The 25,340-nt window shown below is 40.3% G+C and overlaps 1 protein-coding gene across 4 annotated transcripts in view; it reads right to left on the reverse strand.

Moving 5' to 3' along the window:
• Positions 1-24,685, reverse strand: part of LOC135495384 (beta-hexosaminidase subunit alpha-like) — a 39,195-nt gene extending 14,510 nt beyond the window's left edge. For all 4 annotated transcript variants that reach the window (XM_064783934.1, XM_064783935.1, XM_064783933.1 and 1 more), the window contains exons 1-6: positions 24,121-24,685; positions 9,977-10,480; positions 5,788-5,900; positions 4,328-4,438; positions 2,589-2,690; positions 503-611 (exon numbers count right to left, since the gene is read on the reverse strand). In XM_064783934.1, coding sequence (XP_064640004.1) covers positions 503-611; positions 2,589-2,690; positions 4,328-4,438; positions 5,788-5,900; positions 9,977-10,480; positions 24,121-24,253 — 1,072 coding nt within the window. In that variant the 5' untranslated portion in view covers positions 24,254-24,685. The remainder of the gene's footprint in view (positions 1-502; positions 612-2,588; positions 2,691-4,327; positions 4,439-5,787; positions 5,901-9,976; positions 10,481-24,120) is intronic.
• Between the last annotated feature and the right edge of the window lie 655 nt (positions 24,686-25,340).

Below are 25,340 nucleotides of genomic sequence, written 5' to 3' on the forward strand. Positions count from 1 at the left end.
AACTGAATGCTAGACAACTCATCTTTTTTCCAATATGTAAATTTTTTATACAATAGTGAATTCTCAAAACAGGATCCTTGAAAAATCATTAAACTGCAACAAAAACCACTTCAGTGGATATGCAATGTAATTGTCAGCCTACATGTAGGCCTACCTTGAACATGTCCAAAACAACTCTCAACATCACCGAAAATTATTAGAATTAGTTGTATCAATAATTGGGCTTGATTCTACTAGGACATTTTCCTGCAATTATCACTCTACCGGTAGTTAGTTTCCCTCCTTGGAGAACTCCTCACTGGAAAATTGAACTATCCTCATGTCTCCACTCAGCCAAGAGGGGTTATTCTAATTACCAAATTCTCACTTGGGCCAAGCACAGTTTTTTCACAGAGCTTGCCTGCAGCCGGAAAATGACCTCATGAAATCAGGCCTGAGCTTACTATTTGCACAGCAGTATTATTAGCCAAAAGGTACCATTGCAACAGGAAATTGAGCTTACCCGGGGTGTCGAACTCTGGAATGACTCTGATACCTCGTAGCCTTGCATATTCTATGATTTCGCCAATATCTTCATGAGTATATATATGAGTACGAGGATCATAGGCACCCTGGAAAAAATAACTTTAGTGAATTATCGAGCCTATTTGCACCACTCGGGAGCTTTGGGAGTGGGGCAGTGGAAACGCCTCTCACTTCTGAGGTCCTGGATTCAACTCTTGGTTGGTCCCTACACCGAGTTGATAGAGATACATGTAGCGACTCTTCAACAGTACTGTTAGTTCCCTCCGCGATATCTGGTTTCCGCCTACTAACATAACAATAACCTAATATTATAGAGGATATAGAGAAATAATAAATACTCATGTCATTTTGTGTTTTTGTGTAAACCCATGCAGTATCATGCCTGTAAGGAACACCAGCAGTTACTATAAAAATTGGATTTTTGCATCCCTCCTACTTTGCAATTGCAAGCCCAAATTGGAATTCCCACACCTTGCCATGCAAAAAAAACATGACACCTTTCCAGCTCAATGAGAACGGCAGTGATTTAATCATAAAATCTCAGATTACACCAACATAACATAAACCATTTTCATATTTTTAATTTTCTTCTCTTCGCATCAAGCGCCATGATCAACATCATTGGGAGTAACACTTTTTCTGGACTCGCAAAGTGTGACAGCAAAACACCATCAGTAATCTGAGATGTCAGGCGATCAATTCAGAATTGAAATTGCTCCAGAAAATCGTCCTCACACGATTTATTGACCTACTAGTAAATCTCTTGAAATAAATGACTGGGGCTAATGTTACATGAATGGTGGAGTTACTTTACGATACTGATATTTTGTTATCACAGCACACTTCAGTGACTGTGGATTCGAGATATTAGTTTTAACTACTATTAAATATGTATGAGTAACGGCCGGTGGAAGCAGTAAGTAGTCAGAAGCAGCATTTACACTATTCATACTTGCCCTGGCCCAGTATCAAGATTAATACCGGATCAAAATCTGATCCTACCACAAAGCTGGCTTAACCCCCCCCCCCCCCCCCCCCCCCCAATTACTGCACCTTCACAATTTTTATTTTTATTCGCGGATAACAACATTTCTTTCAGTTTTTCAGATCAAAACACATTTTTTGTGAATTTATTTCTGCGATTTTTGCAAAATCCACAAATATAAAATTCCGGCGAAAATTTGTCAGTTTACAGCTAAGGAAGCAAAATTTCAATGTAATCATGAGCACACTGGAGCTGTTACACAGACTTTGACATTTTAATCAAAAAAAATTAAACAGATTTTTTTTCATTTGTTACGAAGTCTCCCCAAAACCTTCCGACATTTTATTCATCACCAAATCAATGCTTTAAAGTCGACTTCTTTTGCTACATCAACAGTCAGATGTCTCAGACTATTATCTTCGGCATGTCATCACTTTTGTTGTTGTTTACTAGTTATGCCCATAAGTAGAAATTATTTAGTAGAATTACTGCATGGCTACGCCTATAAGTAAAAACTATAGTAAACCTAGGAATGGTGCACTAGGGCGTAAACCCCTCTTCTCAGACTCCTTGACTGCATCTGTTGATTACTGAATATGGTCCTAAAAAAAGAGAGTTAAGGAGCACAAGTTTTGTTGAAGAGCATATGGTGTGCACATCACCACTCATTAACAGAAATCATAATAGACAACCCAGTCACGAAATACATGCGCGGAGGTATCTTGCCTGTAAAAATATAATCGTCAATTGACACACCAAGTCAAGCCGCAACTGATTGAAGTCAGGTCACCATGGTAACGGAAGAGATACTTGCTGGAGGCGAATTCTGGTAAGGTACCGATGTTAGGCGATGAGGCTAGTTATGACTTCATGTCATTAGATGAATCATTCCTAAATCATGTTAGCTATCATTAGCCATTGATGACACCTGGTATGATATATTGTGAAAGTAAACTGTAAAATGTCGCATCTCTCCATTTTCATGGACACCTTTGACACCTGGGCGTTTCTCAAAAGTGGTCATTAACAACATTTTACTCACACCAGCAAATGAAACTTGCCCTGAACACTTTCTTACCTTGAGTGTGAGGTTTGGAAACACTCTGCTCTCAAATGGAAAAGACTGGTCATCAACAATATGCCAGTGCATTACGTTCATCTTATTATAAGCCATGGCATCCTGAAAATATACAAATACAGACATGTAATTCATTAACTTTATTCTCAGGGCTTAAAAGATGTAGAACGTCTGGTTTACTTTATTGGCAAAGAGTTGCATCCATCCATTCCCGAGTATAAAAGTGACCTGCTTTGCAGATCAATAGCGATCCTTCAATCAACATGTTTCGGCTATGGAGATCAGAATAGCTTATTATCTGCCTAATTAGGTATGATCCTCAGGCTTTCAGTGTTGTCAGAATCGAGATGGATGAAGATGACCTCAGGAGATAATAAGCAAGACAACAGCTTTCCCTGGGCTGTTTAATGACGAGTGCAGGTGAAAAACCAATTTTATATGTTACCCTTTTGGAATTTTACCATCTTCCCCAAATCGCTAAGGCATGTTTTGACAATAACTAAAGATCAAAATAGCTTGTTAAGACTAAGAGCCTAATCAAGCACAACTCCAAATATCCTAATGGCTTTGGAGTCACCAGGACGGAGGCTGACAAAGATGACCAAAGGAAATGCCTCAACCAAGACACAAAAGCTTGTTGATTCACAAAGGGAACAACACTTTTTCTCGACTCCATAATCATGACACGATCCGGAGGCATTTCGCAAATCGATTTTCTTGCCATCTTTTGGCAATGATCGAAGAACAGAATAGCTTGTTGTCACCCTCCATGTACATGTAATTAAGTATGATCCTCAGGCCTTAGTGTCCCTCTCACTGAAAGAGACGGATTGGAATGACCTCCGGAGACACTGATAACCAAGGCGTCAGATTTGATTCAGAAAGGGAACACATCTTTCTCATCAGTTCAGTCATGACTATACATAGAGACATTTCACAGACTGATTTCCTTCGGCATGTTTTGGCAAAGATGGGAGTTCAGAATAGATTGGTGTCAGCCTAATTAGGCGTGATCCTCAGGCCGTTAGTGTCACCCCAAAAGAGATGGATGAAGACAATCTCAGCAGATACAAATGACCAAGGGTTGTTTACTGTCAAATCATACAGCGCGGGTATTTCTCAATATCACTTAGTACGGATAAGAGATAAACCAATGACTGGTTCATGTGAGGCACAACCAAAATAGCTTCTTTCTGTCAAGCCATCAAGCCTCTCAAAGACAGCTCGAAACAAAGCGGCAACAAGGATGTCCTTGGTTGACACTTTCTGAAACATCTGATCAAAATGCTGACACAAGTTTCACACTTGGCTAAATTCAAGACCTTTTAAAAAAAGTTAATGATGTGTACATTATTTTCTCTTATATCAAAATAGCCGAAAACATTTGGCGATTTGGAGGAGAAGGGGTGAGGCGTCAAGCTATTGATTACTAGTATCTCGGCCTTGCAGCTGTCTCTGTGATAACCTCTGCCTGCCCATGGGAAATAATGAGTCAATTAGCCTCCCAGAGAATCAATCAGCAGTCCCATAGAAAGTACAATTGGGTACTAAAGGCTGTTCTAGAAATCTTTAGCACCGTACTGAGTGTTTGCTTCAAATGACACGTTCTTGGTCATGCTTTGACTGGTTCTGGCCAAGTAAAGTATTTTGAGATACTTTGGACTTGGATGTTTCAAATCGATTCATCATTCATCATACCACTGCACGAAAATGTCAATGATAAAAAAACAATTACTCACCAGATTCCTTAAAAGTGTTCTTTTATGCAAAAAGTGTCGAGCAGTATCTATTAGCACCCCTCTGTGTTTGAAGCGAGGAAAATCTCTTATCACAGTCTTATTGATAAATAGCTGAAACGATAAAGAAAAGATTACATCTTCAATTAATAACGATAAAGAAAAGAGGCATCTTCAATGTAGTACCAACACATCAGAAACGTCTCTCTGAAATATTTTCATGTCTGAACATCTTCACTTGCGATAGGAAGTCATTTATTGGCCCATCAACGATCAACCTGACTAGTCCAAGCAATCCATCTAACCCAGGACAGCCGCAGCTAGTTTTTTGGTCTTGTGGGCAATGTCTTATGACCTTCATCGGTCTGAAAATCGACCAAAACATGCTTGAACACATTTCTGGTGACCCTTTCGGGGTCAACTCTTAGAGCTATTGATATTGCTAGCTTTGCTCTGGTTCTTCTTCAGGATGCAAAACCTTATCTACAAGTTAATACCAGCAGAAGTACCACCACAATGTCTTAACTATCCCAGACTCATATATAATGTACGGTGCAATTCCAAAAAAATATTGATCAAGTAATTAAAAGCGACAGTAATTTATTTCATTATTGGCCCAAAGGAGGCAGATACCTATTACGTCTGCCATCTTGTACATGTTGTATGTCACATCAAATATTCACTAATCCAATTTAGCGGCTATTTTTGTCCAGCAGTATATTGGACAAGTTCATGAAATAGTGATTGGCGCAATTCTTCATTCTAAAGAGAAAACTGGCCACACATGTACAGTAGAACAGAACTAGAACAGTTGGCCTCAGAGTCCAGGCTTAAAACAGTGATTCAGCTGGAGCTCTGACAGTGTCTTTTCAATATATCCTCCAAGTGGGGCATTTATTATGCACACTGATATGGTTGATGCACTGAAGTGGTCTAGATTTGGGACCACAGGTTCATAGCACTTATCGGCATTCTGTCCGCACTAACTTCTTGCACTTATAGTTTAAAATGATGTTGAAAAGCTTTGACTATCTATCTGACAGCTCTGATTCATATTTTTGTGGGAAATGGGGAACCACTTCTTTGATTATGTAGTTGACTGTACTGTTCCATCAAAATCAGTTGTGCCAACATCAATATTGCCTGTTAGTGTTATGGGAAGTAAATTCAAGTTTCATATTCGGAATTGAATTAGGTGAAACTGTGGGATTGAATTCATTTTCCTGTAACTCAATTACTGTCATATGCAATTTGTCCCTTCGGGGAATAAGACATTCAAAATCAATTACGATCAGTTATTTTGTTTAACTCATACTTGTCCAATACGTACTTACCCTACTCATAAAGGCGGAACCGTAGCACCACAAGAAATATCACTTTTGCAATAAAACTTTTGCAACACACCTTTGCGCAATACCGCCTCCAAAAATGGCCCAACTCATAAATGTTCAAGGCGTTCTTACCTTATTTTCTCCTATTTGGTATACAAGTTGGCTAAATGTCTCCAGGCCTCGCAAAGCTCCCCAGCTTTCATTGGCAGATATAAAGGCACCTACTTCTGATATATGCAATGTATCTGGAAGAAGAAAAGATGGAATAAAGCGTTTTTTAAAAGTTTGTTTCGGCATATCATAAATTTCTCTTAAGCTTTTCGTCACCAATTTTTTTAGTGGAGAGCCTTTCAAGTTGCACAGCTGCACAATGCCGAACTAAGTAATCTATCAAATTGATTTCTTGTTCTAGAAATCTATCAGCAGCCCGCCTTATCCTTGCCTCAAGTGTTACATGAATAAGCCATCAATTAGAAATCATTTTGCCCTGCGTGGACTTATCTGATGAATTTGTGGATGGGGATAACATATCTGCACAGTTTTCAATATTTATGATCTTTACTCAAGCCGGTGCAGTATAAGTGATTGCCAAAGAGGGCAATTCTGAGAACTGAGCCGATAAATCTAGCCTTCACTGAAAAGATGGGTAGCCAAGAAGCATGTCATTATGATTTATCGAAGCATTACATGATATTTGGCAGTTGGGATTTTTAATCACATTTGGTAGCTCCATTTTTCTAAAGACATGATAAAGTATAAAACCATTGACATCTGGAGTTTATCAAACCCTGGATGTTGAAGGTGAATCCTGATGGGCAAGTCCCAAACAGCATGATTTGTCCAAGCCTGTCTGTCCCACTGCCATGTGTCGATCAAATATGAGTAAGGCAAATACTCCAACTAAAGATCAATAAAATGCTCTGTTGAACTTCTGTTCCTAATGTGAAATTCTCGTCAATGGATGCCCGGAGGCGAGGACAGACTAAGACTGATGTCCTCGCCGCCGGGTGAGTCCATATCAAGTCTACTGAGTCTATATCGTGAAATCACATGTTTTTTTTGCAATATGAAATGGACAAGATGATTAATTGCAGGTAGCAGAACACTTCACAATCAACTGTCTCCAAATTTTATTGTTTTTTTATAAAATTTTACCAGTGGTTTAAGATGTGGAGGACAGGAAAGATATAGGCCGCTTGACCTGCGTTTAAGATGAAAGTTGTTGAAAATACTTGGATCGACCTACACCAATCCATCGTGGATGATCATTGCCTGATTCAAGGATGTTGCTACATGATAGAGAGTTGGACTTGTTAATCTGCCCTTGAAAAAGCTTCAATAAGCTGAGAGCACTTTAGATGATTGCAGTTGAATAATACGAGAAATCCATATTGAAAAGATACAACAGAATGTTCTCGAAATCCATATGAAAAGATACCATAGAATGTTTTCAAGATAGATTCAGTAGGAACGAGTAGTATTCGGGGCCAATCTGGTCTGAAACGATACAATGACCTTGACCTGTACATTTGAACCACTTGGCAACTTGCTAAGACCTTGACCTAAATCTGCAGAACAGCTCAGCAAATTACTTCGCCAGGGACCTTGACGTGAATCCCAAGAACATCTTGGCAACTTGCTTACTGGGAGACCCTTCCCTAAGATTTTGGCCTAACTAACACTTAATCATTGTAGGTCACTACAACGCAACATCTTGTAAGCGGGACCTTGGAAAAGTGTCAGTGAACTCAACTTTGACAAGTCTTTCCAAGGCAAGGCAGTACTGACTGAAGTAAAGAATGTTCCATTCAGCTTGATAAGATGTATTTCTGGCTTTGATGGCTGCACTGATTGACCAGAAGTTGTCCCATTTGGGTACACAACATTGGTCTGAACACCATCTATTTACTTCATTGGACCACAATCACACACCACAGGAGGCGAATGGATTATTCATCTTACCATTAGACAGTGAGATTGTAATTCAGGCCAATTTGCTGTCAGAATTATTGTCATCAGGCAAACCAGACCAATACCATTTTCCCATTTTTAATATCCTTTCTATCAAATCCCCAACATCCGACTCATAAATCTTTACAGTTTTTCACTTGAAGGACATTCAATTGCCCCACCTTAGCAACTGATTATTCGTGTGCAACAGGTGGCCGGTGTTATTACTTCATAAATCATCATACCTTTCAGTTTTCAGCAAATTGCGTGATTTTTACATGACGGTTTTAAAGCAGCTTGGAGATTTCCATGGTTGAGCACTGGGCCAGGTTTACAGCATTGGCATACTGACAAACCAGATGTCAAGACTGGAATCATATAAAAACCATCTGCTTACCACTTTAAAAGTTTACTTAACATGAGAAATCAATCACCAATTGAATAAATATAGTCAAGACATCTCCAATTTCTAATTATTAGTTAGAGATGACAACTCATTCTCAAATCCTTGAACTGACACATCTTATAATCATTCAATGTCTAAATCCCACTTTCTTATCTCTCCACGACACTTTGAAGATCTCCTTGACTTTGATGAAGTAACTGCCATCTATCGAGACCAATCTGTTAATTTTGCGGAACACTGCCCTAATTCAATTGGCGCTTTCTACGAAAGCTTAACTTGCAAACCCAGCAGCCAATCAACAAGCTTCGTTTGATATTCTCCCGTTGCCGTTATCACAACAACCCAGGATTTTCATTTTGCCTTGGTTTACACTCCATTTGATGAAATTAATTGACAGGCTTATTTGGACTGTATTCATAACCGTTAGCGCTAGCCTGTAGATTAGCTATGACAGCAGTTTCAGTGTGACGTGTACTTGAGACACATTTCCATAAAAAAAGTCGAGCTAATCAGGATATCTCTCAGAGCAGTCAGAGAGGCGCAGTGGTACATGTAAGACGCGTGATTAAAATCAACATCAGCACTGGCTGTTTTTAGTTCTGAGATTGTCGACTCCAGGTCAATGCAGATTTTCATGTGATAGAGAGCGTGTAGAGGGGGCACCTTTCTCTACCAATGAAGGTTTCCTTTGGGGTCTTAGGCTCCTTCCTTCATTCCCACACAAATTGCCCAAAATGAAATATCAAATGTCCTAGTCAACACCCAGCTCTAAACTCAACAAATGATGGTGACACTGTTGCACTGTCACAGATGGGGGGGTTACTGGTATTGGAGCGTGTCAATTCCATCGCTATATGGTGTGGCAACATCATGGGAGTGAGGAAGTACTTTACTAGAACAGTTTGATCTGACCGTTATGATGGATGGTACTATGCTGCCAATTACTGGTGACATCACAGGCAATGTAGTCCATTAGAACGGGTCCATCTGACACTGTCTGGTTGCCATTGATTTGATGGAGCTTTGGAGTTGCAGTTCAGAGACTCACCGCCACCATTTATGAGCACTACTGCTCTTGGCTGGCAAATAACTATGTGGAACAAAGGCAGGGGAGTCGGGAAGAGCTGTGGTATAGGAGCTGTTAGAATTAGACCCGTTGATTCACCATAGGTAATGACGTGACACAGGCAGTAGCCATCAGAACGTGTAGGGTTTATCGCCTCTCAGTTGATCGTATCTTGTCAGGTGGCAGTGATGGGGCTTACCCGACAGTTCAGAAATCTATTTTACTGCTGTTTGTTGAAGTACACATACAAAACCACCTGGTTGGCGCTTCGAGACTGAGCCCTGAATCATTGTGATAACCATCACTCTCGATGTCCTTGCAAGTTGGATAATTCCAACATATTGATTTATTATTGACCAGAAGCATTAAGATTAGGTGACAGACTCTAATGGAGTGCACGCGAAGACTTGATACTAGGTTGGTTTTGCGGTCACCAACTTGATTTGTGCTCACTGGTCACGCCAGGCGATTATCGACAAAACCATTTTGTCACAAATTGTGAAGTCATGCAACGTGATATCAGAATAGTGAATACTAAGTAAAGATTTAGTTATCTGCCTGAATAGTTTTGGTAAAGGGGATCTTATGGTCAATATACTGTGACTTTAAAGGCAAGCTCTCCCTTATAAGGACAACAAACATTTTGGGAAAATAAGACTGGCCTTTCTTCATTTCTTCATTAATGGGAATCAAATCCAAGATGGCTGACATATTAGCCATCTTGATTTTAAGCCACAGTGTTGACTGCCATGCTTTAAAAGTAAAAGGCCTTCCGGTCACAGAATATCAAGATATGTAAAGGAAGATACGCTGTTAAGCCTCGTTTTATCTACAGTGTCCTTCGTGTTCAAGTTCAAGCTATAACCGTCTCTGGTCATGTGGGGTGCACGTCTACTTACATTCCTCATTCATTTCTAGAGAAGGGTACTCAGTGCATGGTTTAGTAACTGCAACATCCACCTGGGAAAGCAGCGAAACCTTTCCCGACTGCTGAAGTTTGCGCTCTATCTGGTCCGTCGGTCCCAAAGTTACCCCAAAATGATCAATTATTAACCTCCTATATCGTTTGAAAGCTTCTTCTAGGACATCACAGCTTTGCTTCACAGCACGAAACTGAAAACTTTCCTGATCCAACATAAATATAACGGGAGATGACTTATAAAACTGAGGAAGGGGCCAAGGCGAGCCGAATTTTGGCACAGGCGCCCGCCGGACTTTAAAAGTGTCTTTGTTGGAGACTTTGATGATGAAATCTCCCCCATCCCAGTAGCTTTCCTCAACCGGCGCCCGTAGATGAGCGATAAATTCCTCCTTTTTTCTTCGCTGTATCCATTCTAGGACGCCAGGCTTCCTCACAGAGCGATATGTCTTTGGTGCTGCTGCTGGCTTGGAATCCTTGTATTCTGAAACGATAAGATCAATAGGAAATTAATTTTCAAGTTACCGGAAAGGAGAAGATGTACCAGTATTAGGAATTTATTCTTTTCCTTCAGGCTTTATACCTTCAAAGAGAGCATTTGTACCTCGAATCTGCTGACCTGAAAATATACTCAGTTGGAAAGCATGATTTGAAAATATATTGGAAGGGAGAGATCAGGTTGGGCAGGGCAAATCTTGTTTGCCAGCTGGCAGCATGGACAGCGTAAAGAGATAACATAGGAGGTTCTGGCAGAAAATATGAAACAGTTTTTATAAAATGCCCGCCATTGACAATGGTCTAACATGAATATGATCTCAAACTTTAAAATAATACGATATTTTACGATAACACCTCGTCTGGAACTCCTACAGGTTACCAAGCACAGTTTACAATTATCTATTTTCAATAATTGCCAGGGATGCGGAACTGTTCCACGGCCTTAAAAATTGATAAAGTATTGTTCAATTTAAGGCTTGTTAGAATTCCACCCACCTTTGAATATGGTTTGGTTCTGACATTTACAAAGTCACATTTGAGGCTTATTAATGTCACTTACATATTGCTATAGACAATTTAATGTTATTTCAAACATGAGTTTTTAGTGGGATACTTTATCCTATTGAACATAGGACACCCTCAACTTGATTATCAGGACGCCCTTGAGATTCTGGACAGGGTGATGTTGAATCACTGCGTAACATGCGCTTTGACCAGGGAAACATGGACAAGCGCTATGAGAACCCAATATTATTATCATTATGTAAAAACATGCCCCAGTGGTAAACAACGTACTCTACATGACATACAAATATGCTAAATTATTTCGGTGTCTTCTTCTGGCAAATGTATAGCACTGAAAACTTGTTACACAGTGTGAACAGGATACATAGTGGGCCGACCAGGCAGATACTTGATCGGCCATGTTGGGCACCCTCCATTCCAGACGGGATCCCAGACCAGGAGTGTAGAAACAGACCACTCAACCACCAACATCCATTAATCACATTATTGCCTGGCGTAATGGTCCATATGGCGGAAACACATACACTCCAGTCCTTGGAGCAATCGTTGTGGAAATAATTGTCAAAAACACGTAATTTAGTCGATTTTCCGTCTTAGAAGTTGCCATAACTTCTTAACTCTTTACATACGCTAGCCGCCGCTGGTCGGCGCAAAGAACTTACGCTGTTCTCCCAGGAGCCGCCATTACTCGGCTCCATTCAAACAGTGCGAAACTCCGGCAAGCCGACTACAAGCTACTCCAACTTTAATGTATCGTAATTTCTTATTGGCTGGCTCCATGGTGACCCTATTTGAATGGCCAATAAGAGATAAGCTTCTATTTTCTATTCAGGTCACTCCGTTCTAATTTAGTATTCATGAGGCATGAATAATAACGATGTATTGGCGGGATTCCCCAGGAAGTTGACCTCGTCGGCCATTTTTAAACGTTTCTTTAATCTTTTTTTTGATTGACGTGCCGCATTGTTCGGGACCAGCTGGGTTTATTTATGATAGATTTATTTGATTCGAGCTCCGGATCAGAATTTGAAGGTTTTGCAGATTCAGATATCAATGTTTCGGTAGGAAGTGATGATAGTGACTGGGACTTAGATTTTTATTATAAACATTTTGTGTTTACGGCGATTTGTAGAAATTTTTTTCTCTCCAAGTTTGCAGGCCTTGTTCTCGGTTACTTTTCGTTAGAATTCAAAATAAATTACATGAGTTTATGCGGAATTTAATTCTTAGTTACTCCCCAAAATTTTAGACCTGTACTATGAACAGCAACGGAGATAATATCACTTATGTAAACACTACCTGAAATACGGCCGCCTCAGTGACGCGCTCCCGGGAAACTATATCAGAATAATGACGCTGTGTAGTCAGGACTTTGACGCTATGACGCACGCGGGTCTAGCGTATGTAAAGAGTTAAAGTGGGGCAACAGGAACCCAGGCCAAATTGGTCCTCTTCAGATGCACAATTAGGGGTCTGGGTTGTTATTGATACTGTAAATTTATTCGTCGTACAAGCGTGAATAGTTTCGTTGTACTGTCATCTGGTAGAGACCCCTATTGGCAACTTTGTATTAGTTAATCTGACCTTGCTGCGAGCTCCAACCAATAGACTCTCTCAAAAGTGTTGCCGAGAGTCATCCGCACCTCTGATATAATCACAATCTTGCATGAGCTTTTCAGAGTTCCATGTAGATATTTCATCTGTACATATGTTTTCCACTTCATCTTTAATTTGCCTGACATTCAAGTACATAATTTGAAGGTCCTACACGAAATACACTTGGCCGTCAGTCAACTTCCGACTGAGTCAACATCAATTTTTCTGACACCAATCAGATAACCAAGTGTGATTTTATTGCATGGCATATTGGGGACCTGCCAATTCACCCATCCCATTCGAATGATCGTTACCTTCCCAGCCAATGTAACATGTATGGGCTGATGACGTGGCTGTTTTCAAATGGATCACACAGCCATTTTCTTTAGTTTTTACCACATCCAGGAAGAAATTTGTCACAAATCAGAGTAGTTCTTTGCCAATGTTGAAATATATACCAGGAAAAACTCAGGTTACAAGGAAATTCCACACATGTACTTTTAGATTGGCTCCTCTTGAGACAGAAACTGTAGTAGAGCTTGGCAATTAAACTCGAGCTAAAAAAAAGAAGAAAGCTTTCTCTGAAAGTGAAACACAGTGCATGGTGCTGGTGCACTTGAACATGCTCCACTGGTATTTCCAGAATGTCGAGTTGCATGGGACCTACCAGGTTACTTCTGGACAGGCATGTAGAACTTCTACGCAATTAAGGAACTTACTATTTTGCCACTGGCCTTTATAATCTGACCAAACCTTGATCTAAAGTGATGCATATGATATAAAAAAAACACTTCACGCCATAACACTTTTCAACAACTCTCCATAAGAACCTTTAGCAATGTAACACTGCTCAATAAGTTATATTGCAACAGCCAACACCCTTCAAAGTGCACCTTCATGCCAAAAACCAGAGAATCTATACTCTGCAAACACTGATGAGTGCTTCACACATATTTACATTGATTGTTCAGTACTGCAATTTTACGCAAACGCAAGGGAAACAAGTAGAAAGCGAATGTCAACATGTATCCTGTTCGCACCTCACCCTGTGGAATTAGCAACAACCTCTCAGAGGACTTCCTCATCTCTCCTGGTCTGGCCAAAATCAGAGTCACTAGTCCAATAAACCCAATTCGCACCTAACCGCAGTGGCACGCAAAAACGCTCATCCCACTTTGTAAGAGGAATACTCCCTGGCAAAAATCACCTCCAAGTGCATAGCAGAGCTGAAGAAGAATCTCTCCTAGCCAAGGCCAACCACCTCTCTGGGCAAATCCAGCATCAGACTTAAGGCATTGTCGATCTACACCGGCCTCCTGTACGGACCAATTTATATATTCCGACTAAAAGCATTAAGCTACGCAAGGACACCCAAGGAGTCATGTTTGGGCTCTCAAACTGATGTTACAGTTCAGATTTTGGTTTGTCGAGTGAACCCAGAGTTGGCACCGACTCTGAAACCATCAGACGGTGTGGGTTGTCCATGATATCACATGCACCCGCAAACATACCGTAGGCGTAAAGCAATTTCTCTTATATCATAAACTAGATCCATATTGAATTTATTCTATAAAATAACTCAGCAGCAAGATTTTCCAATACTTTCACTCAGCATGTAACAAATGGTGGAGCACAATCTCATGTTACATCTATCCTGCAGTAACCAGATGAAGCAAATACTGACACGACCAAGAACAAATATGTATTGTTGACTGAACAAACTACAAATATTGTGAATCTACAGCAGAATACACAGGTTGTTCATATTATCGCTGAAGTTTTGCATTTGCGAGAAAGAGAAAGTCTGCATGAGGCTCCTGGAGATCTGTTTAATATTCATAGTCATATACAGTTGTGTGCAATTTCGTGTCTGTGGCAGCAAAAATAACACAGACCAATCAGAGGCTGTTGCCTTAAAAGCATACCCCATCCGTAATTACTGGTGGCAGAGTCCTTTACTGCACCTAACAATACTGGAAATGTTTTCAAACAGCCTTTTGTAACAGGAGGAATACTGTAGACATCGTCTCATCCATAATCGATATCGGCTTTATTTTTAGCTTTGTAACCTTTACCAATATGAACACTGAAATAAGAGGAAGAATAGCAGCATCTATAAGAGCATTGTCTCGTAACATTACTTGGTTACCACTACAGAGGGAACCGCTGGCAATAACAGGGAAAGCTGCATATTTTCACAGGTATTGTTGTTTTTGCGGGCTGCGTTAATAAAAATATACTTCAAGCTTGGCACAAAGTTCTCACCATCTTCTAGTACAAGTAGACGCTTTTAAATCTGATTTTGGCATTCCAAACCAACCAAAACCCAATCACTGCTGTGAAAAGTGACTGTATCAGGTTTATGTGAGAGTTCAGCTTGCATCCTAAACGGAACATAACACTGCAACTTTATGCCTGACAAGATGCCAGCTTGGAGTATCTACTCATCCGCCTGCATGTATTGATCTTGTACAAGTTGTGTGCATGATTATCATACAGATGTGTGAGAAGATGCTGTCGTCATGGGCAAGAATCATCGTTCTAAGATATGCAACTGCAAGACAGCTCTTAGAGTGATGTGATCTGAAAGATCTAATTTTTCCATAACAAAAAAGGTGTCAGTTTGTGCACAGGTTTACTGGTTCTTGTAATAGATGACCCGATTTCAACTTGGAACTAATTCTTCTTCTTCGTTGCTATCATATGGTCCAAGACTCCAAGATATGATAGTGCATGAACATATCCTTATGTTTACAAGGGATTCACATTAAATTGCAAAAGCAAGTCACACCAATGGCTACTATCATTAAACTATCATTATCAACCCCCTCCTCACCCTCCACAAGACTCATCATTTCAAGTCAGTTATTCATTCTTATGCAGCCATAGGTTTTTCTTAAAACCAAATCAGACCAGAACTATCAAGCCAACTTGCCAAGCTATCAACCTACTCTCCTATAAAAAAATCCATAAGGCATGCAAGGACCTGCAGTAGCCATTGTTTAAATGTATCCATGGCAACTGCATTTGTGCAGGACCTTTTCTAAGTGAGCCTGTGTGGGCGACATGTGGATCTTATCGTCCTCAGATGAGGCAAATGTACTGTCTGCTACAGAATCTCATGAACACCTTAGTAGGTTTTGGTATAGTCAGCCCTTCAAGAGGGGCCGAGTCACTTCAAACAGGATTATTCCCTGTACCATAACAAGCCCTTGACCATCCTTTCACACGACGTAGCAGCACTGATGCCATCTCCAAAGATATCGCTATAATTCAGAATGGGCCATCTTTGATATGGCTCCAACATTGATCGTTTTTCCTCACCTTGCACTGAATTAGTGAGATCGTCAATAATGATCAAGAGTCCCTTGAATGGCTGTCGTGTAAGGAGACTTGCCCCATTTCTCAAAGTACCAGCGGTACTGGACATGAACTGCTGGTCCTGCGACAACTCATCCGTCAGGTGGACAACACAACACCAGGTCTGCTTTATATAACTGACCACAAAGTCCTCGTATCGCCCTCCATAAGCAGCGTACCCCTCCTGGAACTCATATGGCCATTTGCAGGAATCTTCATTAAACCCCAAGTCACATCGAAACAAATTCACCAACAATTCAGTTTTCGGATTGTCATCCTTATTTTCAGAAGACAGCACAACGATCTTGGAATAGGAAGCTGGAACATTACTTGGAATGAAATCCACAATCAACTCCTGGTAGATATCTGCTGCTGCTACTTTCTCATTATCTTCAATGAACTGCTGCCCAACCTTTAGGCAAACATCAACAAATCTTTTTTTCTTGTCATGTGTGAGAGACTGACCACCATCAGCGGGAAGAAGAAACTTGAGGCACTGTCTGGCATCTACAAATCGTGAAACATGGCAGAAATTCTCTGCAAGTTTTTCGAGAAGACCAGGACTGTCACCACCAAATTCACGAATTTTCTGATAGCTTGCAATAGCCTCTGAATATTTATGAACCATTTCGTACAACTCGGCTTGTTCTTTGTACGCAGCGATCCCGGGATTTTCCTCACACTCTTGCTTGACAATATCCATAAGCTTAGGAAAGGCCATTGCCTTTCTTCCACAGCTCACAGCCTTCTCGACAGAACGTTTTAAAAAATTGCGTCTCTTCTTCAAGTCACCGAACGCCTCGTGGATCAACCCCAGATGAAGATATGCATATGCCTGGTCAGACACAGTAGTATCACTATATCTTCTTATAGACACCAAGGACTGACTTAACGTAGCAAGGATGTCAGATTTACTCTGTTCAGTGAACGGCTCAGGTGCACAGGAAAACTTATACCGAGCAAGATCAGTAAGAAATTGAACACCAACTTGATGGAGGCACTCGATAGCCTTCTCAAGATACCCAATGGCTTCTAGCAGCAGCGGATTCCCTGGGTCTCTGATATTTTCTATGCAACCACGATTTGGCCGGTCAGTAAACTTTAGCAACCATTTATCCACACATACGAGGGCAAGGTGATGATATGTTCCAGGATGTTTCAGAAACCTCTCCGCTTTAAGCAAGAAAATCTTGGCCCTATTGATATCTTTCAATGGTAATTTCCTATAAGATTTACCAATCAGGAATAACGCATAGTGGTCACCACGCGAGACTGTTCGTGTAGCTTGAATAGCTTTCTCGAGACACTGATCAGGGGTGACGTAGATCATGCGTTCAAGTAACAGGTACCTAAACCTTTTAGGCCGAATTTGTATGTAATCTAGATAAGTCTGTCTCAGCACCAGCCAAGCTTTTGCAACAAAGTGACACAGTGGTGACGATACAACTGGCTCAAGAAGATCACAATTCTGTCGCAGTATTCTTTCTGGATCCCCATTTTTGCCGCAGTTGAAGTCCTTACGATAGTCACCAAACACAGTAGGATTTAGAATGCGTTGGTTTGCAAGGGCAGCACCGTAGCGCCAAATCGCCAGCAATCGCCGAAGAAACTTGGGTTGCTCCTCGTTTTGAATACCAGTGTATTGTCTATAGCTTATAACTTTCAAGAACATATCTCTGCCTTTCATGAAGAATCTCGGTCCCATTCTGCTGTAGGAATACGCCAGCTCAGCATCAGCACATACACGAGACCAGGCACCCAACAACTTCAAACGTTCCAGGCAGACTTCAGCTTCATCAGCATCATCAGTGTTAATGTAAATCCATGCCAAGTTCGCAAGAGCAATCATGTCCTTGGGGTAATCGACAGTTGTTTTCTTAATTTTTTCGGTCACTGAATACATGTCCCGAGGATCACAGATTTTGTACTCCAAGAATAAGAGAATATTACGGTCCCTTGACATTTCATGATACCATGGTTTGTCCTGCAAATCTAGCTGCTTACTATCGTTAATCCTTCCTATCATACTGTGCATTTTTGGTATACTGAGTGTGTCTATACCATCCAATCTAAATTGGCTTGGAAACACCTCAAGTTCTTTCTCTATTTCTTCTCCCATTTTGAGGCAAAATATTCTGTCAGAAGACAGAAACAGATCAAGCTGTTTCAAGCAATGTATTAGCCAGCATACTCAAATGCAAAAGTGCATTGATTGAAACTAGCTTCGTGGAATCTATGATGGGAATTCCCCACGTATTCAAAGCCACCGACCGAAAAAACATCAACATGAGCACGATTGATTGTTGCTGGTTTGAATGGACAACCTGAAACTTTCTTCAAAGTATATGATAATAGGACAATCACTTCTTCAACAAATCAGTTACAATCAAAATTGAATGCGCTTTTTGATAATCATCTGTATGGACAAGAACCTGCATTAATCCCTCTTAAATCATCTCACGTACTTTTTTTCAATTAGCATATTCTACTGCCAAGTTAACCCCCCTAGCCACAACCATCAGGCATATAAAACTCATCAAAAAACATTCCTTTTGAGATAAAAGTAAAACTGATCCAGAGTCGCAAGCAGGCAATAACATGATTTGTACGACTTTGATGAAACATACAAAGCCAATTGAAAAGTAACATCTTGGGGAGGTTTCTATTCCTGGTGTTATGTGGCTTCGACTTATTAGCATGATATGATGAGATGGAGATTGCCTCCAGACATGACAAAAGAAGGCTTAGTTTTCCAATACTGGTACGGAGGTAAACTGAATATTGCCAAGAATGAATAAAGACTATAATTCTTGATATTGCTCATTGATAAAGGAACTGTCACTGTCTGTGGGGTGATGATGAACAAGACGTAAGTTCAGGTATTACTGCAACATGCAGCCAATTAGTGTATTTACTCAGATAACAGTATCAGTCCAAGTATAAAAGCATTTTACAAGTTACTGTTTTTACAGGCAAGATTTCTTCTAACGAATTCATTTCACAACTGACATTTTTAGAATGACAGAGAGAACCAATCATGCATTTTCACTTCATTGTGCATTCATTTATGCAGAGATTATCCCTTCCCGTCTTCATTAATGATCATCAATCATTTAGTTATGATCCTTTTAGCCCAAAATAACATTTTCAGATTTCTTTAAGCAATCAACATGTCCTGCTTTCTGCTTGAGCAGCTGGTACCTGCAGTCATAAATATAACTAAACCTAAAAAATTTCATGTGTTTCTTTTTTTAACAATCAGAAACAGAAACTGGCTGAATTCATCAAGCAACTTGGAGTAAATATCCAACAATATAATACAGTCATCTTACTGATACTTATAAAATCACGAAACACAATTAGAAGCTAAAATTGTTTTTTTTACATATCAAACCATTGACGACTTAAAAATACAAGGCAAGGCTAGCAGCAAGGACAAACAATTGGAAAATTCTAGCTGAGGATCTCGCCAAACAAAAGGTCACCAAGCGGATAAAGCAACAGGTCAGGATGTCATCCCTCATCAAAGGAAACAATGGAACCATCCCAAGACTGTATGCAATTAATTACCTTCCTTGGTAATTAATTACACTCGTTATGAAACAATTATCCATAGATGTAGGTCCTTGCTTGCTTGATTACCATTTCAAAATTTGTAGGTTAAGTACATGTAATTGTCATCGTGGAACTACCTAGCTCTTATAAGGAAGTGACCGTTTCAAGTTTTCCTTGCCTTTCTAATCACCACCCTGATATCTTGGAACATTGGTAAAAGAGCATCCCAAAGTTGATTCTAGTCGACCGGTTTCTGGAAGTACCAATTATTCCGAGCCCATCAATCACCAACATAAATCACAAAATTCATTACAAAGTACCAGAGGAAACTGAATGGCAGCTCTCATTGACCAATGACTTGTATTTTTTTAATTAATTACCAACTTTAATAAATACATTTCTGAATTTTTCAACCAGTCAGTAGTATTGCATAAAAAATCATTCAAAATACTGTCAATTGCTAAACCCAACAAGATAAATCACAACTGACCAAATTTCTGTGTGTAATATTGCCACACTGACATGAAATTGGAATTCGGAGAGAAAAACGGTCATTCAAGGGGCAAACGTCTTATCATATCATGATCAAGGACATGATTTTCAATTAATCCTTGATAATATAAACACTGATTATAGGTAACTATGGCAACAACACAACAGATAAGCCATCACCCATAGTGATGATCAATTATGGGGATTTATGGCTGAGCAGCTAGCTTCATATCATCTATTTTGATCAAAATAAATTTGATTTAATGACAGGCCTGAGCTATAAGCCGCACTTACACCACCTGAAAATGGACCACCAATCTTGGTTCGGGAACCAATGCCGCACCATCGAAAATCCACCAAGCGCTTACACCAGCGCTGCAGCTAGTTATAAAATCCGGCTACAGATGGCGCGCAAACAATAAGCAGAACGCGGAAAGCCTTGGCAGAAAGCGCCATTTCGAAAGCGCCGCCTGGAGCCGAACCATCTAACTAGCTAATTGCCGATCCATTTGCGCTTACACCACGACAAAGCCGAGCTTTTAACAAGCCGGGCGAATTTGGACCATCAAGCTTGGTGGGACAAATTCGCTCGGCAATTTGTATCGGCAATGGATTGCCGAACCAATTTGTCGCGGCAATGTGGTGGTGTAAGTGCAATTGGTCCACCAATATTTCGTGGTGTAAGCGCAGCTTTAGCGTTTTGGTCATTGGGGCAACACATCTCTTTGTCCTGTGTCAGTCTGAAAATCATTTCTAGTGACCCTTCAGAGGATATTGCCCCCATCTAGCTAAATATGGCCCTGGAGGATACTTTAATAAATTAACAGCACAGTCACCATGACGATTCATGAAATGGTACAATGTCAATGACCTTTTCCAACTTCACAAATAATTTAAAATCTGGCAACAGATGAAATGAATCGTATTGAGGATGCGGTGAAGCCACCACTTCTGCACAGCTGGATGAGTCGATATAAAGGGGATCCATAAGTTAAGCAAATGGTTAAAATACTTCAGTGATAACTATTTTTTTTGCCAAAATTATAGTTGCGCCATGAAGTAGGAGTCTGGCTGTGGTCGTCACAGCCATTGTTTCTCTTGATAAAAAAAATCCGCTTGTTTTAAATGGTTGCTAAGTGGTCCATCACAGTATCATTTATTAATTCAATAACCTGAAAAATGAATGTATGCATTTTTTACCCAACAATGATGGACGATCCTAATTAATCCTGATTCTAATTTAATCCTAAAATTTGTGCCTGACAGGTTTACGTTCAGAATGAGAAGGAAATATTTTTGCAGCAATTGGTTTGATTGATGGTTTTCTCAATTTGAAAAATTATGCTGGTTTTTAAAATCTGGGTTGACTTAGAAGAAAAAAATATTAGTTTAAAAGAATATTTGATTTTGACAACCTGTACACATACACTACATGTAAGCCTATCATAATCAGCAATGGTTCAACAGTCAGTAATGGAGCTTCGAATTGAAAAAGTTGAATAAGTCTGTCAAATAGTCTCTTGGGAAACTAGGTAAAAGATCTTGCCAGTATTGTAGGTGAAAGTACAATGGATCTTGCATTCTAACCTAATGGCAGCTTGTGGTGAAAGGACACAAATTCATATAGGCCAGCACTGCCGCGTTCCAGTGACCGAATTTATCCGAGGCATCGAAGGCAATTGCCTCTGATTCCCACCCTGTTGCCGCGATGCCCTTTATATTTCTTCCATCATAAAGGCTACTTTGTTTTCACTGATTCCCATTTCTAGTGTGCCCTTTTTCACCAACCTAACAAGAGAACCCTTTCTTGCGGCAAACATCGCTGTGACCTTTTAAAAGCAAATTTCGATGCCTGTGTTTCTCTTGCGACATCCTACAACATGAATCCTCTTTACGCATGTTTCCATGAGGGTTTCTATTGCATGTATTGAGTAAAATTGCCTGATATTGTCTGGATGGCCATTGGCGTGCCCCTCAAAATAGCCTTCCTGCCCTCTCAAAAAGTACGCCAAAGTATGAAAGTTGAAACTGCAAAACAAAATGGTTGCAAATATTCCCAGGTATACAGTATACTACAAAGGTTTTATTGCTGACAGCTTCCCCTCCACAAGCGATATTAATGGTCGTGCTGACATTAATTGAGCTAATTACTGTTGCAATCATGGACTGTTTTATAAAATAATGACCAAATACCACATCAATTTTCAGTATACACTGACATACTGTTGCTGTACATTTCATCAAAAGGGAAAATTTGCACGCAGTCAGATCAACTGGGTTTTTATATTGCTGGTTTTTATTCATGAGAAAAAAATTTTAGACCACAAGTTTTGTACATTTCATGCAAATTGCAAGTTATTTTATCAGGCCTTGAGCCATCATCATTAGTTTAAAATCAAAAGTGTTGGGCTAGTCCATCAGCCAGGATCAATGGATCCAATTTTAATGCAAATTTTGTTGAATAGTTGGTAGGCAAAAAACAGCAACTTTCAACACATACTGAGTAACTTACCTATAAGCTACCGTATATAGACCTCAAAACAGATGGGAATTTTAGTTCAAGCAGTGGCAATGAGTGGATCCAGCAGACAGCATGCATATATGTCGTCATCCTCAAGCTTATTATATCGGCTTACTGGACTTTGCGCAATATTTCGCCAAAAAAGTATTCTAGGCAACGGTCCCTAGGTGACTTTTCCTATTCATAATACACAGCCTGTCCATCCTAGATCGTGGTTACATGGGGAGTAATCGTTGTAAAATCAGGCCAAACGCAAAGACAGTTAACCCGGGTACCACTATGTTTACGATGCGAACAAGCCGTGTAAGTCATTATCAGCATTTTGTTCATTGAACATTTGCGGGTACAGCGTCACAGGGAGCAGCATTGAACGGTAAACAGGTTCACATCATATTCAGACAACGGCTTGTAACGGCCATACAGGAAATGATTCGTATCAAAAACCGACGATCAAAACTATTCGCTTGCTGAGAGTATACATTACGCGCATACATTACATTCAGACATTTGAGCTTCCAAGCTTTGAGAAATAACAGGTCACGTGCGAATTTGGCATGTAATTTTGGTGATTTACGTGAGTACATTTTCAACCCCGAAAAGTGTGAAGTGAAGTTATGCTTTTATTTAGTAAAAATCGGTAGGCATGTCCAACAAGACATGTGTCTCAGCTGCCTGGGTGGATGTGGGTCATCACTCACTGGTGACTGACACCATGTATCGAACTTGACGTACCGGGGTAAAACATAATGGTCACTCCCCCATTTCGCTCGTTTCCTTTCGTTGCGCAAAGTCCAGTAAGCCTACTAAACTATATCTGGTCAGTGCATGAGACAATCCCAAACACAAGTTCATAGAACACGTATCAGCGTGCAACAAGTAACTGCATGTACTGCCATATTTGTTTATGTGATTCAAAACAAAGCAGTGATGCAAATTTATGCAGGTCTTGAATTTTTATAGGCATTTCAGTGATCAGAGGGCCTGCTGTACAGCACGGTACAGTACGCTCACACTGAAATATTGTTTGTATCTATGGCAAACACATAATCTCTACCCTCAATCAGCAGTGATCAGTCTGCCAATCTCGTTTTCTGACCCTTGGGAATGGGATATGTGAAAAACAGGACAGACAGTTTAAGGCTAGACTGATTCCATTGGTAACCAGTTGAGTTCCAGTGGAGAGTAGGGCCTAGAGTACATGTCCTCAGTGGTGTTCACAGAATCCAGAGTTGTTCCAGTAGTCACCAATGGTTTCCAGTAGAGGAATGAAGACCAGGGCTAACCATTTGTATTCTCGGATTGGTACTATTGGTATTCCAGTGTAGTCTTTAGTGTTCCAGTGGAGAACTGTAAAGTTCCAGTGGAACTGACTTGAGCTCGAGTGTGGAAGGGTCACCAGGGGTGTTCCAGTCAAGCCAGTACAACCAGGGCCACTGGATTTTAGCCTGAAATTGTAAATATTTTAAGGCCTACCTACCCAAAAAATAACAATCATATTATTATGCAATACATGAATACATTGTGATTGTAGACTGCATACACGAAATTAGGCATTTATACTATAGCAAACGACTCACCTTGTAGTACAGAATCACCAACCACTTGCAAATGAAGTATTTGATTGGCACCGATGCATAGCACCAGTATCTTCCAAATAATCTGCCATACAGTTATCCTCTCATTGCCTGGCATCATACAATGTATCCTCATACACGCAACAACCAATACATCCAGTGATCCACAGAAATCTGGGCACAATACCAGGACCCAGGATAGTAACTGGAACTGTAACTGGAACTGGAAGTGACTTGCCAGTGGCAATGTCCACTATGCAGGCTAATCCGGGAGATTAATCCACTGAAAATGGTAAACACTGGTAGTGGTATGTCAATGTCAAAGCCCTACCGACTCTGTACTGTTTTACTTTTAGTGTACATGAATGGAGCTGTTCAATGACCACATTTTGGGTAAACTCATCAATACCATACCGCATGCATAAACCAATTTATTAAGTCGCACTCTGCTTATACTGTGAACAACTTAGTAAACATCAGACAAAAAAGAGCGCTAATGCATAAAATTCTATTGAAATATCCTGCATGTAGTGAACTGTCGGAACGCCATCGCCGTATCGAGTCACAAAAGCAGAAGACACAAGGCTCAGTATAGCGCCTCTAGTGTCAACATTGAAACCAAAAAAATACAAAGTCCTACGGTGGCTGGAAAGTGTCATCATAATTTTTTTCTGGATTTTTTATTTTTCAATTAAAGCGTTAAATATATTCCTCATACAAGCGTGAATCATTTCGACGTACTGAGATGTGAAAGACCCCTATTGGCGAGTTTGTGTAACTTCATCTTGCCTGCCTAGCTGCGCACGCCCTGCCTAGATTGTCCCTTTAAAAGTGATAGGTCACCAACACTGGTGTCACAATCCGCCATTTGTGACAATGTCCTGTCCTGGAGGAGGCACTACCACCAAGACAGATAAGCATTTCAGGATCTGATGACAAGTAAGACAGTCACAACTAAGATTGGTGATGGAGACAACCTGTGTCAGATCGATAAAGCAAGACTAAGCTTCTTGAACTCCCAGCTCTTTAGAGCACACAAGGCATTCATCTGTCCGTCATTAAGTTTCCCAAGGAAGACACATATTCATTTACTCTTGGTGCATATTTGTATCATTCATGGACATAGTGGATCGTCCTGCTGGTGAAGAGAGTGTCCATTGCTTCTGGTGGCAGCTGTGTCCATAAGGGCATAGACCTTCACCTTGCTACTAGTACAGGGCCGG

The sequence above is a fragment of the Lineus longissimus genome, chromosome 11 (genome assembly GCF_910592395.1).
Source record: "Lineus longissimus chromosome 11, tnLinLong1.2, whole genome shotgun sequence".
Taxonomy (NCBI): Eukaryota; Metazoa; Nemertea; class Pilidiophora; order Heteronemertea; family Lineidae; genus Lineus; species Lineus longissimus.